This window comes from Diadema setosum, chromosome 17 (assembly GCF_964275005.1).
Source record: "Diadema setosum chromosome 17, eeDiaSeto1, whole genome shotgun sequence".
In the NCBI taxonomy this organism is placed as follows: Eukaryota; Metazoa; Echinodermata; class Echinoidea; order Diadematoida; family Diadematidae; genus Diadema; species Diadema setosum.
Window position 1 is genome coordinate 19,810,346 of NC_092701.1, and position 18,997 is coordinate 19,829,342.

General features: G+C 39.4%; 1 protein-coding gene across 1 annotated transcript; it reads right to left on the reverse strand.

Annotated features, from left to right (window-relative positions):
- Nucleotides 1-2,929: 2,929 nt before the first annotated feature.
- LOC140240397 (delta-aminolevulinic acid dehydratase-like) lies at nucleotides 2,930-13,515 on the reverse strand. The gene is made up of 10 exons (XM_072320167.1): nucleotides 12,695-13,515; nucleotides 11,306-11,493; nucleotides 10,683-10,830; nucleotides 9,648-9,783; nucleotides 8,888-8,971; nucleotides 8,099-8,187; nucleotides 7,081-7,224; nucleotides 6,063-6,149; nucleotides 4,673-4,802; nucleotides 2,930-4,049 (listed from the first exon to the last, which is right to left on the reverse strand). Exons 1-10 carry the CDS (start codon nucleotides 13,487-13,489, stop codon nucleotides 3,991-3,993), a joined length of 1,860 nt encoding a protein of 619 aa, XP_072176268.1. The 5' UTR covers nucleotides 13,490-13,515; the 3' UTR covers nucleotides 2,930-3,990.
- Nucleotides 13,516-18,997: the final 5,482 nt, after the last annotated feature.

Genomic DNA, 18,997 nt, shown 5'->3' on the forward strand with positions numbered 1-18,997 from the left:
TCCAACCCGGGGTGGTATTCAATTTTCTGAGACACATCCCTCATTCCTCTACAATACACAATTATGATCATTTCAAATTTCTTTTGGGTTTTCAGTGAGTTACAAACACTCGTGGCAAACTTGACCACTGTTATTCAAGGGAACGAAGAGAGAATCAGTGAAATGATAATTCTGGAAAATGAAATAATCTGTTGGATCAAAGAGCCCTTGAATACCGATATGGAGGAAATTCCACGGAATATAATCTCCTCATAGAGATGTCATTTACTTGCTTCCTACACTGATGGGTGAAACGCCAAGGACATGGCAAAGCAATCTCAAACATAATTGATGTAAGATACTATTTTGTTCCACTGATTTAAAATTCCACACTTTGAATGTCTGGACTTGCAAACTTGAAGCATTCAATGGTTATTCAAATGTAGTGAGGGAAAAACAGTACACGTTAATGTCTGTAGATATTACATCTTTCTAAATCTCATAGAAAGTTACATGTATGTAAAACACCAGGACATCTTCAAAGAACTACAAGATTTAAAGGGACTGTACAGTACTGGTCGAGGTGGGGATTCATGTTTGTAACATTCCTAAGTGAGAAAATGAGAAACCTCTTATGAAATATGAAGGAGCATGTAATTATAAGGATTCAACGTTTATTTGATGAAAATTGGTTTTCAAATGACTGAGATATTAAAAAAAGTGATAATAATAAAAAGGAGACAGGCCACGCCTTTCATTAGGATCTCTTTGTTTCACCTTGTTTTCGGATATCCCAACCATTTCAAAACCGGTTTTCATCATATAAACTTTTGATACCACTTAGAATTTCATGCTCTTTGACATCTCATAGAGTGGTTTCTGAATATCTCGCAAAACATTAAAAGCTAAATTCTCACCTAAACCAGAACTGTACACACCCTTTAAGAAAAAAGACACTTTGAGTTATACTCCATGAAATCTTTTTCACCCATTTAAATCAATGTGCAAGGCTACAGCACATAAGCCCCTTTCAACCAAGGAAATGGTTATAAGAGTTATCGTTGATTGGTTCATTTTGTGAGTCCAGCAGAATGGTTTTCACAAGGTGTCTTCTATGAGCAAAGTAAACCAAAGTTGTCTTAATAAAAGGTGAGACCAACCTTTTACTAGGACCAACTTGTTTTGCTCTGTCTGTAGACAGGGCTCCACACTAACTTTTATTTTTGGTGGCCCAAAGGCAAACATCCGACCTTTTTTGGTGGCCCGATCAGGCCACCAAATTCTTCATTTCTGAAATTTTGGTGGCCCGACTTGCGTTTTTGATGGCCCCAGGCCACCGAGCCACCGTTAGTGTCGAGCCCTGCTGTAGACATCTCGGCCATTTTAAAACCATTTCATCAAATAAATCTGAATTCCTCTTAGAATTGCATTCTTTGTAATATCTCATATTACATGTATCTCACAAAAATTAAAATCTGACTCCCCATCTCAACCAAAAACTATACCATTCCTTCAAAGGTAAAGTCTGATCCAGTATGCAGTTGGTGCTGGGTTGGACAAGGTCAGAAAAGATTTTTAGTAGCTATTTAAGGGAAATCATCCTTTTTTCTCATGGACAGTGTATAGTACTTGAATAAAACAAAACTTCAGTATTTCTAAAGAAAGGCAATCTGTATCAGTTGGCATGCCATAAGCCAACCTCACATAGTCAAGCACTTGAAGCTTCATCAATGTCAACATTGAAATTCAAGTCAAAATTTGGCCAACATATATGTCAAGAAGTAATAGGCAAAGCATTTATTTTTCTCTTTTGGTGGACACAGATTTGACTTTAGCAGAATCAGCTGTGTACATGCATTTCACCCTAACCTGTGTCTTGGGACTGCATACAAACCACATTACTGTGATATATGATGGAAATGTTTATCCTGCCTGAAAACTGTAAGGGTGAAAATGTGCTCCACAGACCAGTATCAATGACGTTGACATCCAATGCTGTTAAGAGTTTTCCTTAGCCACCTTCAGATCTTCTGATTTCTAAGTAACTCTCCTGGCTTTGAAACATTCAGCTGTGAAGAAGTCACATTGCTCCTTCCTTTTTTATTGCACGCTGTATGGGTGTCATCAATGCACATTTCTGGCCTGAAATCCTACCCTCCTTTAATGATTCAATGGTGTCTACTCTGCCTCATTACTGTTGATCTCATGCGCCAGTTTACAAGCAATTTCTGTTGCCTGGCTTTGGCACTACCACATGTACTTCTTAAATTCCCAAGCGAATGTCATAAACTTCTCTTAACCCGTTGAGGACGGGGTGATTTTGCTACAACACGCATTTACCATAAACACCTGCCCGAGTATACTCTGGACTCGTCCTCGATGGGTTAAAAGCGAGATACAAAATTGTACGCTGTTGTGCAATATTACGTTCAAAACACAAACAAGGAAATCTTGGGGGGGGGGGGAGAGAAAAATTTGAGAAAAAGTACATAATTCAGAGACTGCAAAGTAAATTCACAACTTAACGAGGTGAGTCATTGTACATTCTATGCATTTACACAAGAAAAAGGCAACAAAAATTACATTAAATGCATAATTATTCAATAATAGCTATTGTTCAGGCCATCACTGATCAAGAAACAATGAAATTTCAAAAATTGTGACAAAAGTAAAGCCTGTTAATAAACCTTAGGAATTGTCTAGAATTGCACATAATGTAACACTTTCGTTTCATGGAAGCTCTAAAACATGCTTTTCTTAGGGCTACTCTCCTAGGAATAAACTCATTTCCTTGAGAACATTACACACAAGAATCAAATGCCAGTAGAATAATCGTAAAGAAACACATGGCCAATATTCAGCAATCTATGCATCTCATGCCGTCTTCACTATACATGTCTTAAATAGTACTCTGGATAATAACGTTGAGAGTAACACATGTACTCATAATAATATCTCTCGAACGAAGTCAGTTTATTGTCCTTATCACGGACAGGAAAGCATACAAGTGAAAGTGAAGCAGTAACACACAGAAAAAAAAACACAGAAAAAACAGCAGGTTTTAGATTAAGTAGCATGAGCAAGGGGGAATATGATATTCCTAGCTCAGATACAGGGTCTTTTTGTGGATATTTTATTTAATTTATCCTGTTTCTATCTCTAAACAGATGTAGGGTGCTTTTGGAACACAAATTCTTCCACTAGCCATTTGAGGTTGGGGTGCCTTCCTTCTCTGTGCATCGATTACTGTATAAGCCACATATTTCGCGAGTCTACATTTTCACGAATTAAGACTTCCCGACGATTTCGCGAGTGGTTAAATTCGCGATCATGGAGTCCTGTACTGAATGGAGAAATGTGTACACGTATGTCACATTCATATCAGGATCAGAGTCAATATTTTCGCGTGTTTTTAATTTCACGAATACCAGCTGACTCGCGAAATTCGCGAAAATAAGAACCTCATGAAATATTTGCCGTATACAGTACCCCGGATTCCTCTGGTGGTTGCCTCGCAACCTGTGCTCTGGGGCACTCATCACTACCAGAACTAAGTCTGCCCTCGACTTGAGTGTACAGAAGCATCCTCCCTTTGCAGCCTAACTGTTCCTGGGCAAACCTAGACTTGAGTCTTGCCATAACAAAGATTTATATTATCATCAGCCACGGCCATGACAGCATCTTCAAAAAGGCGGTAACTTGTATTTGGCTGTTGATATGGCAGTGACTATTCTTTTTTTTAAAACGACTTTATCATTTTTTTTTTTTTTTTTTTTTTTTTGCATTGCTAGTGCATTAGGACCTCGGTCTAATACAAGTAACTCAAACGATGAACCAAGCATAATGAACCACCCATAATATGAGCAGTAACTTTGAGTTCTGGGGGGGGGGGCAGGGGGGTAACGGTGAAGGCACAAGACAGGTGGAAAGCATGAGTACATCACACAGAGAGACTTGATCAGATTTTGGCTTCCTTTGCTTTGCTCCTTCGCGGTTTTACCAGCAGTCTCCTCAATTCTTCAGCCACTCAAGGATGTTTGGGACAAAATATGTGATGATGATGTCTGCGCCTGCAGTGAGAACATCAAGAATGGAGATTTTCTAGCGTGATGAAAGAAAACTTGACTTAAGTTACCTCATTCAGAAAGTGGGGGGGGGGGGGGATAACATTTCCCATTACTTCTCATAAAAATAATATTTTGGGAGAATCTTCCTTTTAATTTTCTGCCCATTGTTTTCCATGCATGACACCATGAAGTGTTGTAGTCTTCTAATCCAATGATGCTGGTACTAAAACTTTCAAAAATGACTAACTTTTCAATGGATTGTCCAATTTTCCTCATATATTTGCCATGTGTTCTACAAAATATTGCTGCACTCACCCAACCAACATATATATTTTCATTCCCTTTCAAGGGACTGCCACCATTCGATAAAAGTGTAAAGTTGAAGAGAAAATTTCCCCTTTTTATCCAATCTAGGGCATGGTTGTTGAACAAGTCCATTATGGTTTTCTCCAGTTTTTTTTTTTTAAGGTTTTTGTTTTTTGCGGGTACCCACATTATTTTCTATGATGGTGTTGTGAGTGGTCTTCTCTCTCTTTCATTTGTTTGTGTTGTGTGCTGGTGTGTGTACATGCTTGTCGAGGTGTACTTGCGAATGTGGATTGCATGTTTGTTCTCTATTCACTTACCTGCTCTCCTCATTCCCTGCATGGCCTCCATAACGGCCCGCGGCAGCTCAAAGGCCCCTTTGCTGGCCCCGTGGTAGAGCATGGCGTACTCCCCTGACACGTGATACACAGCGAGCTTGAGATGGGGGTGCTGTTTGAATTCAAGTGATAATGATAAAAAAATAACATACCTAGAAATTGTGTCTTTAATTGTTTTAATACTCAAATAGGGGAATACTCAAATAGGGGAGGCCAGCTAGGAAAAAATTGCCCATCAGCGAATATGTGCATTGAAGCGTACGTTCATCAGTAACACTGAGTGCAGTCAAGATTCTTTGGCTGTAAATGTACCAACGGTACTTACATAGATATCAGTGATAAAGCGCTGCATAATTCCTTATGGGGGATTCTAGAATATATCCGAGCTAGACCAGCCTTCTCATTGCATGGTATCCCCAAGGTACAGGGTCTTTAAAGGACAAGTTCACCTTCATAGACATATGGGTTGAGTGCATGCAGCAATATTAGTAGAACACATCAGTGAAAGTTTGAGGAAAATCGGACAATCCGTTCAAAAGTTATGAATTTTTGAAGTTTCTGCTCAGTCACGGCTGGATGAAAAGACTACTATAGCTTGTGATGTCACATGTGTACAACGTTATATAGAAAGAATAAAGAAAATTCAACATATTTCCATTTTTCTCGCATAACAAAAGAACACACGACTTCTCTCTTTCAGAAGGCAGGGGGAATAATATTACCCTTAACATATGTCAGTAACAAGTCGAAGAAATGTGCACTTTATTCAAAAAGTAAAGTTTTGTGAAATTCTCTTTTTATTTTCCTTATATTGTTGTACGTATGTGACATCATACACTGTAGTAGTCTTCTTATCCAGCAGTGACGGCGCAGATACTTTAAAAATTCATAACTTTTGAACGGATTGTCCGATTTTCCTCAAACTTTCACTGATGTGTTCTACTAATATTGCTGCATTCTCTCAATCCTTATGTATATGAAGGTGGACTTGTCCTTTAAATGCTCATGAGCACAATACCACTGGACCTACTGATTTAGACCCCCTCTGAAGAACTGGGCTATGGGTATAAATGAACTTGTTTTTGGAAGGGCACAGCCATATATATATATATATATTTTTTTTATTATTATAACAATAAATAGTCATATTTTATGCATTGCTAAAAGTACCACAAACAGAAAGTTACCCGATAACTTGTATAACATACAGATACAGTGTATGTGATTTTAGAAAGCTACATCATAATATACTGCAAGTCTTCAGAATGTCTAGAGACAATTTTTACTTCAGGCTCAGAGAATGTTCCATGAATAGTTGGAAGGTTGATTAGAAAGCTCCTCCTCATACATCAAGAAGAAGAGAAAGACGGACCTTGTTTTTGGTTTCCCTGACGATGTCTAAGTACGGCATGGATGGTTTCACCATGAGGTAATCGGCACCCTCAGCAACATCTCGGTCCTACAAGACGTATAGAATACAAGAAAGTGATATCATAAACTTTTCACCCTCATGAATGTTTCATTCTTCTTTCAGTGGCTGACTAAAGTTACTTTGTGCATTTTTTTTGTGGGTGTACTCAAAATGTTGTGATAATTGATATAATATTATAGAATCTATACGAGGTACTTCTCAAACAGGGTACTGTAATCATCAAATTCCTCTTATTGACAGCATATTTGAAAGGTCACTCATCTTTGAAAAGAGTTCTGTTCCTCATCTTCGTGTTATGTACATCCTGAATAATGTTTTGGTTAGAAGCATTCATGTCAAGGTAACCTGATTATACTACACAATGGGTATAAGCATACAATATGCCAATGTAAGACTGATTGGGACAGAAAAAAAGAAAAGAAAAATGTGGTACACTGTAAGTGAAATAATGATAATTTTGTTCAGGACTAAAGTACAAGTGTATAGCACACTACCAGCACTGATGGTTGGTGTACATGGAATCACAAGAGTTCTTTTTCTTTGCATTTCAAGCAAATGTGATGTAAATGTAATGTAAAATGATTGTTGCAAAGTAACTTTCTAGTTGACCCTCGTTGGCATACATTTATGAAGTCTTTCATTACACCGTTATAAAACTTTCACAAATTTGTGTCGTTTTTCTGGTCATTGTCCCTCCCAACACTACACTTCAAAGCCAGTCCGTTCTTTTGTGGGGGCCACATTTGAGAACAGAATTTCAAATTCCCGTCAAAGCTAGGCAACTGACACATTTTCAATCTTACTTTAATTGCCACATTACAGTGCCAGATTACAAATGGAAACATTACAAGTAAATAAGTTCCAAAAGAAATCAACTAATCTTTTACTAGCATCTCTCACATCTTAAGCTACACATTCCAGCACGAGACATGCTATGTTTAAAGGCAGAACTACTCACCACAGCTCGCATGGCAAGACCCCGGGCTCCGGGGGGAAGCTGATAGCACCTTCTGTCACCAAACGTCGGTGCGGATTTGGCAGCATCCCGAAAGGGGCCGTAGAAACACGACGCAAATTTGGCGCTGTAGCTCATCACAGAGACCTAGAGCGATGTCAATAACAATGTAACTGTAAAAGTGGAAATTTTAGCACAATTTTTTTTTTTTTTTTTTTTTTTTTTTTTTTGGGGGGGGGGGATCTTGTCAGGGATAGAAAACTGAGCAAGCATTTCAAAAGCTCATCGCTGCCACAGCGGTATAGGGCTTTGGCAGAGCAAACTGCAGAGTAAGGTAAATGTTCTGCATGATGATAGCACTAAGCAGTGTCATTCATGCTGCAGGACTAGCAAACAGGAAAAAAACTAAAAGTAACAGTTAAACTCCTACCACTGACATACCCTGATATCAAAATATGAAATAGTACTACATATAACAAGCAATATTATCACAATTTTATAATTGCACTAGTTTCGTGGCAAGCAAAATGTGTGAAACTTTTCACACTATAGCTGGGTTACTCACAACATAAAATCTTCTTGAAAGTAAAGGGTACATTTATGATTATCACAACTGATGCACTGATGTATTAGTGCTATGCCCGATATACATACAGCACAGTTGGAAAATCACCTCTGGGCAAATAGTTTTAATCTTGCCCCTCGAAGCAGTTGCTTTCTGTAAATTATTCTGTGAACAGACATCTAGCTCACGACATAAACAGTTCAAATACTATGTTTATGTATATCAAGAGTACAATGTGTAAGGCATGCTCAAATCCATGTATCCTTGACAAGATGTTTATTACTTTTGTTTATGATCCTTATCCAGAAACATTCTTCTTCCAAAAAGCAGGGCACTGCTGTGACAAAATGATATCACTGATTTATGAAGATAATATTATGAAAGACACTAGTTGTGAGTGAGAGGGAGAAATTGAGAAAGTGGTAAGCTTGGGTTGGGTACAAAGGGGAATCTTACTCTGTTTGATAGTCCATTAGCTGCTAACATATGCTTGATTGCACCAATGCGCCCATCCATCATATCTGAAGGGGCAACCACGTGGCATCCTGCAATTAGGATAAAGAAGCAAAAACAAAAGCACTGTACACAACATCTCCATTTACTTGCAAATTGTATGTCTTGTTAATAAAGATTTCCATATACATATTGGGAATACTTCTTTCATGATTGTTCATTTAATTCAAATACAGCAAAAACAGCTGGAGACCTTTCTTTCTTTCTTTCTTTCTTTTTTTTTTCTTGCAAGAGAAACTATTCTACGCCTTAAACAGTTTTGCCTTCATTGAAACTCAACCAAAGTAGTTTGCATTCATGGGAATATAAAACACACACACACAAAAAAAAAATTGATGCAGTAAACTGGATATTGTAATACATGTATATTAGTTCAACATGGAGCCCACTGTATTTTTAAAATTATGACAGATACTGCATCCATTTTAAACTTGGGGGGATTGTAACGGCTGTGATATTACATCAATACACAAACATTAGTGCAATGAAAAGTTAATATGCACCGTTTGTTATGTCTTGCTTTTTTTATTCATCAAAAGTTCAAGATTAAACACAGAATGGGCAAGACACTCATAATAAGGAGCTGATATTAGACACTGCTCATTAGCAAAGCAATGCAACCACAAACTACATGTATGTGTTACTGGTGATGTGTTGTTTGTTGTTGTTTGTCAGTTCTACGTATATTAAATTTGAACAAGGAGGAGGTGTTATCACTGCAATGTAACTCACCAGCTTGTGCGTAGGACAGAGCAACTTCGGCAAGGCGCTGGATACTGGCATCATTATCTAGCGTGCCATCCTCGTTCAAGATGCCTGAAAAAGAAGGCAAAGAAGAAAACAAACTGACATTTTATTCTAGACCCATTCCTCACAAACACATGTATTGGTTGAATACCTGTACCATCAAAAATTTTGCTTATCTTTTACATCCATTGTACACCACATGAGCTCAAAATTCTTATCATCGGGCACACCATGAAAATGAATCATGGTTATCACAAACTAGTACTAGTCAGCAACACTAATCCATGGTTGCATTTTGCTCTGCAGTCAACAACAACACAAAACATTAGCTGTGTAACATGTCACCATTGTACTTTGCTCTCACATCTTGAATGGCCTACAGTGATATTGGTGATTTTTTTTTCTTCTCCTTCTGGTGGAGTATTTCACAAAATTCTGTGAAAGGTTTTTGTTTTTATTTTTTTTCCCCTTGCTGTCATGCTGCATAACAAAAATCAAATACACTCTATAGAAAACATCAAGCCCTAAAGGCACACACCTGAAGAGCACACAACATCTACATAAATGTAGACAATAAATAGACCACATTTAGATTTGAGCAAATGAAATACTGTAAATGTCTCTGCTTTTTTGATTGGTTTGGTAAAGCTTTCTTTCCAAACATTTTAAAATGACACCATAGAAAGACATAAATACATGTATCTGGGCATTCGTGCTGAGACCATGTATATTTCCAGATACTTACCACAATGGCCATGGCTAGTGTAAGCACACAGGCAGACATCACAGAGAATTAGCAACTCTGGGAAGTATTCTGAGATGGTGTGAATAGCCTGGATCACTGGAGTGTCTGCAGTATCTGCACACGTTCCTCTTGTATCCTAAGAAGGAAAAAATGATAATATTAATAAGGACAAAATGAATAAATGATGATAAGCAAATAATCTTCGGCTGCGAGGGCAATGGTACAATTTAACATCGCTGAGGTGATCCGCGAGGTGTCTATCAGGCCGAGCTGAAGGCAAGGGCTGATAGACACCTCAAGGATCACCGAGACGATGTTAGATTGTATCCATTGCCCGAGAAACAGGAAATGATTATTTGCTTCATATCCCACATCCATTTACAAACATGAGATTTGATAAAATTGCATTCCATCAACCACACAGATTTTTATTTTATAATCTTGCAGAATATTTACAACACGGGCGGTATAAATTCAGTCCATGGCAGTCGAATGATCGAGACTAATGTTAGATCTAAGGAGATAAAAAGCGATACTGATGTATCGATACTTATGCAATGTGCACGGAAGTGTGCCACCAGAACTTGCTTGGACTTGGTCATGGCTGATAGATGTGAGCGATACCTTTATTGATTGCAATCATGGGTATGGTAAAAATTGCTAATGAAAAGGTACATTTGTATCACATATGTGATGGTTTGTTTGTTCATTTCATTTCCATCTAAGAAGATGGCTGGATAGCCCATATTCAGCTACACTAAGCTGGTCTTCCATGGGGTTCAGTTGGATGTGAGGTGGGACCACTTCACCGGGTTAAACACCCTGCTCTTTGCGATGAATGAATGAAGTGGGATCTTTTACGGGCAGGAGTACCACGGCATGGATGTTGGAAAAAAAAAATCTCTCAGTCACGTGTTCCAAATTCAAGTAAACCCACGAGTATGGTCAAACATACTTATGTGGAATATGATAGATAAATACATGAATAGAATAAACAAACAAAGATATATATAGATAAATAAATAAATGGATTACCTTGGGTAATCCAGTCGGAACGCCAAACAGCAGCACTGCCTTCAGCCCCTTGGCCACAAGGGGTGCCAGGGCAGACTGCAGTGTGTTCACTCCATACCGGTTCACTCCGGGAAGGCTGGACACTGGCTCAGTATGATCCGGTATGTCTCTGAAAGTAGAATCATTGCTTCATCAATATCAGTCAATTTTAAAACACAGTGCACTCAGGGGATAACTGCATCAACAGGCAGTTATCTCTGTCAACAGTTGAAAAACTCAACAGCAATGTTAACTCAATGACATTATTAGGAGTGAATAAAAATGTAAATAAATATTCTCACATTTCAATGCTTGGTGGAGGCTGTCCTAAAACTGCACATACATATAGCATGGTCCTGCTGTTACAGCGTAATGATGCTACATTGTACAGACACAGTCTGTGACTGCGAATGGACGTTCCTATCTGCTAGATCACATCGTTATCATCCTACATTTGTACTCTCCCTCGGCACATTTCCATTCTCTGTATGTATTATTTCAGTGTACTTTACCACAATATAATGAAGTCCACAGCATGTGTACCTGCAGCAATTTATGCACACACTTGGAACCATCATGAAATATGGTACATGTAAAGTACTCACAATATAAACAAGGGATAGACCAAGTTGTCGGGGGTAATCGTGGTGTCCACGTTTTGCCACGCCCTCAGGACCTCATGGTGGAAAGTGCTGTGTAGGACATGCTTAGGGGGTGGTATCACTGGTGAATTCATGCCAATTTCTGAAGCACACTGGTAGAAGCCGGCTGCAGTGCGGGGCTTTTTCTTGGGCTGTAGAGATTCAGTGTTACAAAGAAGTCCAAAGCACACAGGCAAAAGTAAACAAAGGTTCTGATAATGCAAATACATGTAGGTAAATACAGAGCTTACTTGATACGGCAATCACAGTTCCAGACACACAAGTATATTTTTGTTTTGTTTGTTTTCTGAAGCTAGGGCTTCTGTAGCTCTCAGTACTTGATTCATATATCAGCTTGGCAATGTCTGTGAAAGATTGAGTAGTCCTCTAATATTAAAGTTGAAACAAATACTTACAAACATAAACATACGTGTACCTTGTGACCAAGAGAACTTAAGTTGTACAGAATACATTTTTAAACTTTCCACATCTGTAAGATGTGGAAATATCCTTCATTTTAGACATCTTTCACTGTCAAAGGAATACATTTCAAATGTCAAGGAATAAATGCCTAGCTGAAGATCAACACAGCTTGCTGGAATTTGCACTCACTACACGCCCTATTTTAAAAGGTTTTTCTTAGACTATTTGCAACATGACTCATTTCCAATCTGAATCCGTACTACAGCAGGACTTTCCATAATTATCATGTACTGCCAATAGATACAATATGAAGAGTTGATATAGATCTATAGGTTCATTTTGTATTCTTCATTTAGTTTTTAATCTTTTTTCAAGCTTTTGTTTGGGATTTTGTTGTCTGATTTTAGTAGGGCCATAAATATTGGACTAAAAGTGCACTAGCATAAGCAACTAACATGGACTTCAAATGCATCATTGTCAAGATTTCTGTGGAAAAACAAGATATGTGACAATCTCCAACTTCCAAGCTCCCACAGCTGGCAGTTCTTTGAAACAGTTTTACATTGTAGTATGAAAGAAAGTAGCCTTAAAGACGATTACTCGATCCACCTTTTAATTGAGGAATCGGGAACAGGGGGCAATCACTGTGTCATATGATTCCAGTAGGCCTACGTGTAGGACCTATATGGCATTACAAGTACTCTATTTTACTTGATACTGTCAAGGGATGAAAGCTATCAAAACATTCCAGGACAAGTGTTGTATTTGAAGAAATTGGTACATTTTAACTTTAACAGAAATGACTTGTAAGTTGTACCTTACTTGTACAAGTTGTAGGTTACAACATTTCGATAATTCATAATTCAGATATCTATGTTTTTAAGACTTTCTGGGATTGCTAAGTGTACATGACAGAAAAGCACAAATCACCATGGCAGTTGGAGATGTGGGAAATTTGGTCTTCATCTTGGGCGCAATCCCAACAGCCCCGGCTAGTGCCATTTTGGAGGGTCTCATATGAACAATAGGAATGTTGAGAGCACCAGATGCAGGGCTTTCTGCAAAATTTCCGTCCAGCAAATAGTTGTCCCCATTGCTTCCGTTGCCATTGTCCACCTGTTTCCCCTCAGCTTCCACTGCCCGTGCGCTGACCAGTGGGGATTGCTGCTGTTGTTGTGCCTGGACCTGGCCTTGTGACTTTGGAGCCCCTTTCCGCGCACGATTGTGAGGGCACGAATGGTGATGGAGCCCCCGCGTGCCGTCACGGGTCGTGTACTTAATCAGCGAACGGCATTCCACGCAGGCGACATATTCTTGTTTCTCACCGTCGACAAAGACTTGCACAAACCGGTCAAATACCGGAATTCTCTTGGTAGTGAAAGGCTCAAAAGACACGCGAGAATCGTTAACATTTTCAACCATGGCTTGCAGCTCTTTCTTCGGATAAGGACTACCCGTACGGCCATACCCGTCGTCTCGAGTCATGGTTGCAAGCGTTGTAACAGGAGCTGGACTTCCGTCTTCCTCTTCTTCCGTACCAGTGCCGACGTGCTCCCCATCGGCTGACACTCGGGGCACGTAGATCTCGCCCGATGCTCCGGAGTGGCCATCGTCACCTGCCTCACTCAGCGCCTCTGATTCCATTTTGATTTCACGCTCCTCAGCAGATTCGTCAGCTGTGTCGAAATCATCCTGAATATGTGGATCCTCGCTAGCTGAGGACATGTTTCGTTTGTTTGTTTGTTTGTTTTGCAGCAGAGAAATTCGTTGGTAATTCAGTCCAGACGTTAGTACGGAGTCGCCGAAACCGATAGTAGCACTGCACGCCGGATCCGGATGTGGAAAACGCGTTAACGCACGCTGCTCTAGCTAGCTAGCTGCTGGCAGCTGGATAACCAGTGTGATGTGGTACTCGTCTATCGGAAAACGCACGCCAAGTACATTCAGTAGTGTTATGCAAAAGTACATCGTGTAAAGGTAAAGGTCTATGGAGCGCCAAATACGAAACTAGTGTTTTATCAAACTTCGCGTAAGTCCCTCGTTTATAACAGTTGATGGAACGGGATATTGGAAATGAGATAATAACAAAAGAAACACCTAACAAACGAACAAAAAACAACCAAACAATATAACAAAACCCGTGTTAGTTCAGAAAGTAGCTAACTGGCTCAGTGGTTTATGGATTAATGGTCAGTGTCGTTGATTGTTTAATGTTATAGACCGATTCGGGTTCGTTGAGGGCAGCAGACAATTTGTGGCACTGGGCGCAACCATGAGCTAATTTTGCGGTGTCTTAGCCGACCCCCCCCCCCCTCCTCTCCCCCACCCCCGGCCCCGGGCAACATGTTTATCGCGCACTTGTAACAAAGGTTCGCGCATTTAGGGGTTACGCCATTTCCTGACCCACTTCATCTGACACACTCTTTCTGACACACTTTTTTTGCCATTCATTTTGTACACGGGGCAGTTTTCATGAGACGGGCTCTGTTATTGGCTACTGTGCTAATGAATATTCAACAGCCTTACGATTTCTTTTTCATAATGAGTCACTCGGTCTGATTCTGTGTCTGTGATTGGCTTTTAGCTATTGACTTACGCGTGGTATCGTGATATCGATCTCCTCAAGGGGGTCCATGACGATATCTGATTAACTAGTACCTGTGTGCGTGTGTGTGTCGAATTGCGTTTTAGTGTCAGTGAGTGTGGCAGAACTTCTGCAGGTCTCCTGTCCATTTCTCTCTCTTTTTCTCTCTTTTGCTTTCGTATCATCTTATCTCTGTTATTCTTAGAGTACAATCGTATTACCACAAGTGTTTTTTCCCCATTTTTGAAGTGATTTGTAAATCTCGTTTGCAACAATTTAGAGGTGAGTTTTTGTTCGAGTGTTTGTTGAGTTTTTGTATTGAACACGATGTAGATTATCTACGTATGTGCGAGAACAGTCATACTTTGTGTGGTACCCACTCGTTTGTTTTTCGTGTGCATTTTTACCGTACAGTATCTTCATTGTTCGCCTTCCAAGCAGCGGGTTTTCACCCTAGTTTTCTTCAACGTAGTTTTTTACCTCAAATTTTTTTGCGGTGCAAGATGTTCAGTGTATTTTTTTCTACTGTAAAATGCCATCGTTGATGATCTCCATGTATTCATTACTAGTTTTCCACCTCCGTTTCATTTTGTGTACAACTAACATTGATCTAAAGTCTAACGTAGTTAGCTACAAAGTCTGCGATGTCTGTACGTTTGCTGATCAAGATGTGTTTTTTGTGAGCTGGGAGTGACTATGGTGGGAATGATATTCAGGGTTTTGCTGTGGTTGAGATGATAGTGATGATGATCATAATGATTCTGGTGATGATATACGAACCCTTTTGATGATGCAGTTTATTTCGTGTGACCATGACGTTGAAGATGGCGAGAACGACACGAGTAGCCTAGCCTAGGCCAAGGACGAGAGTGACTGTCCACGGGGGCTGTTGCTCGCTCATGCACAGGAGTGGTCTAGAGACCTGCATTTCATCATTTTCTTTAAAACCTTTTGGTTGTTCACTTGGGTGAGTGCTCCAAAAATTCGTTTCTCTAAAGAAACTCAACCAAAAGCTTGACAATATAAAAAGGTTGCACCAGGGCTACTCTTTAGTAAATATTAGATCTAAATGGCGATGCTAATTTAGTTTTCATTTAGAACTCGATGATATCCCACTTTCTTTGCTCATTTTTCAAATGATAAATTATTTAGAACTGTACTTAAATTCTGATGTACTGCATTCACCATTGTAAAAATCAATAAAAAAGAGCCCGCTGAGCAGGTGTTTCATTCTATCCTTTTCATTTCCTCCCTATCGTGTTGGTTTTCTTCCTGTCACTTCCTTCTTAGTTTGACCCTGGATGGAAGAAAAAAAATCCCATCTTGCCATGTAAAGACAGAACACATACCGTCATGAAATATTATGACATTAGAATAGTTTTAAAAGATTATGTACGTCATCAAAATTCTTGTGCGTGAAAATAAATAATAAATGAAAGGTGATTTCTTACAAAGCAGTTCTTTCAAATGTCCAACAGCCTCAGAACAGCTTCGATAATGAAGCTAGTGAAATCTGAAAACTATCGTCATGGCAACAAGTGATATTGATAGAGAATTCTGACAAAAACTGTCACAAATTTGATGTTTACATTTGTCTAGTTTTATTGGATTAGGTCATGAAACTATAAATGCCACCGATAAAATCACAATCGCTCTCAATTTGAACAGAGGCAGTAGGGTAGGAATGACTCAGCAAACAGCTGATTATTTATGCGTAATATCCATGGGCAACTGCGGGGTAACTGCAAGAAGACGCACGAAGTTTAGACTTGAGTCAAGAACTATCATTTATTATTAATTTTTATTCAAAATATTTTTTTCTTTGGATTGCAAAAAAAAAGTCAAAATATTTCATATTACGCTTCTAAAATGTATTATGAGTATATGAAGTATTTTTATGGTGATTTCATGAAGAATTAGAATTATCATGAATATATTATAAATACTAGACGGGCTGAACAATGAAGTCTAATTTTGCCCCAAGAATTTGCAGCCCACCGTACCTGCTGGTGGTGCATTCCTAGCGTTCTTGCCGCACTCTCCCAGCCACGTGCACGCATGCATGCAACGGTCACACAGAGTACACGTTTAGCTACTTCACCGATCTCACTCCTGATCTCTTGCAAAGAAAACTTTCACAAGTGCAGAAAATTCTCTCGAAACTAAGCCAGACATGAATTTGGAACATACATTACAGTGTCAAGACCTTTTCAGTGGACTTTGATTTCGCTATTTGTCTGTTTAGCTCTTGAATGTAAGACTTCTTACGTCCGATTTGTTTTTTTTAACTCACCACGTGGTGCTGTTTTTTCAGCCCCATGCTTCCTCCATATGCACACATGTTGTAAACACACACAAGCCACGTACCACCGGCACCGCGATCGAAGTTTGAGCGATAGCGATAACATGTGTGGAGCAGACATGCGGATTTCAGCACAGATGAGTAGTTGAACGTATCACGATTGTAAAACAAATATTTTTCTATGTCTCTGCCGATTTGAATTAGGTTATCTAAGCATAGATCGATTACGATTTTATTCTAAAATAGATTAGCTATTTTTTCATAATTCCTTCACAGTTTATTATATCTTTTCATAAAATTCACATGAATAGTGCTGTACTGAGTCAACTTAGTGCACATTCCCACAAGTGTACATGCATCATCCCTCCTGTCGTGGGAATGACACAGGCAGTTTTTCAATGACGTATGAATACCCTTCGCGTGTAGATCGTGCCGTAGGGAAGATCGCGCCCAAGTTCACTGCCGACTTACTAGGCAGGCACGAAATTACAGATTACACAGAGGCCCAAGGGTACTGGAAGCGCACGTAGTAGCAAGGCCTACACGTGGATGAGGTTAGAAATTGCCGCGCGCCTCCAGCTCACCAGCTCCTGGCCGCCTCTTATTGGCCGGCTTTGAGCGCGACGTTCGACAAGCCATACAATAGTCTTGAATATTCATTAGCACAGTAGCCAATAACAGAAGCCGTCTCGTGAAAACTGCCTCGTGTACAAAGTGAATGGCAAAAAAAGTGTGTCAGAAAGAGTGTGTCAGATAAAGTGGGTCAGGAAATGGCGTAACCCCGCATTTAGCAAGCATTCGCGCACTCAGTACGAGACGCCCATTGGCTAAAACAACCATGCATCAGTTTTTCATTCCGTGCGCGGAAGGGGGTGGGGGAGGGGGGGGGGGGGTCGGCTGAGACACCGCAGTAATGGCGCCCATGCCAGAAATACACATAGCGCGTCACAGAATCGGTCTATAGGTTCAGTTATGCAAGAAGACCCGGGTGTTTGTACCCGACAAGATCCACGTTGCCATGGTAACTACACATTAATTTTCTTGAAAATCTTGTTAAGTGAACTACTTCCACAATTGTGAAGTAATCAAACTCACAAGGTGCTCTCAAGGTACCACACACAGACACACATACACACACACACACACACACACACAACCAAGAACCCTGGTTCAATTCTTTTTCATATAGAGTCATATGGGCTGCGGGAGCGTGGGTAGGCCCTATAGGCCTATGTAGTTACCTCCAGTGATAGTTTTAGTTTGATGATGATGATTTTTTTTTTTAGATAATAAGAAACCTCGTATGAAATGATAAATGAAAGAGCATAACATAATTCCAAGAGGAATTCAAAGCTCATTTGATGAAAATCGGTTTTAAAATGGCTGACTGAAATCCAGAACATTTAAAGCAATCCTGATAAAAGGTGGTCCTTTTGTTATGATCGCTTTGTTTTTCTTTGCTTTTTGAAAGCTCAAGCAATTCATTCATTTATTTGAGACCATTTTATTCATTCGTTTCTTTAAAGCCGATCATTTAGTAAAATACTTTGAATTTCGTTAAAATTGTGATTTCTAAGTATCTCACAAAAAGTTTTGAAAAGCTGAATTATCATCACCTCAACCAATACCATCCCTTTAACGCCGTGTGGTATAACATAGCAGTGGAATCCTTGTGGGTAACATCGTCTGGTTTTGCTCTCAATTAGGCTAACATAGGGAAGTTGTTTGTTTTGTTTTGTTTTGTTTTGTTTTCCCAGAGCTGGCTTGGCAACGAATTCAGAGTATGCACATCATATTGATATTTTCAGCAAAGGCACGGGGACCGTGTAGTTAACCTCTTTTTACAACTTTGGCGACTATGCTAACAGGTAGATCAGAGTCAAAGTCGTGCAATATGACAATGGTTTAGATCTTGACATCTTTCCTTATGTTTAAAAAATGCAGAACCGGGGAAAGCATTGTGAATTCTTACCTCTACCGCCTGTGAAACAACTACCGATCCTTCTTCTACCAGTCTGTAAAGCAAAAGAAAAAATAGTTCTACGTACGAAAGCGAATTTCTACAAGCACTACGGTACGTCCTTTATAGAAACCGCCGCCATTATCCGATAAGTGTGATAGGAAAGGATGTGGCTTATCAAAGTACAATGACCTCAATCGTCTGTGCAGAGTTTTAGCGGAAGAACACCCCCTTACAATTTCAGGAATTGATAAAGGTTTATAATTTAGTTTACTTGAATATGAAACAAGAACGGCATTATATCTTTCCTGTGTTTTATATAAATTTTTGGAAATGTTTATATCTTAATCACATATTATTCTTATTGCGAAACATTTGTTAGTAGGG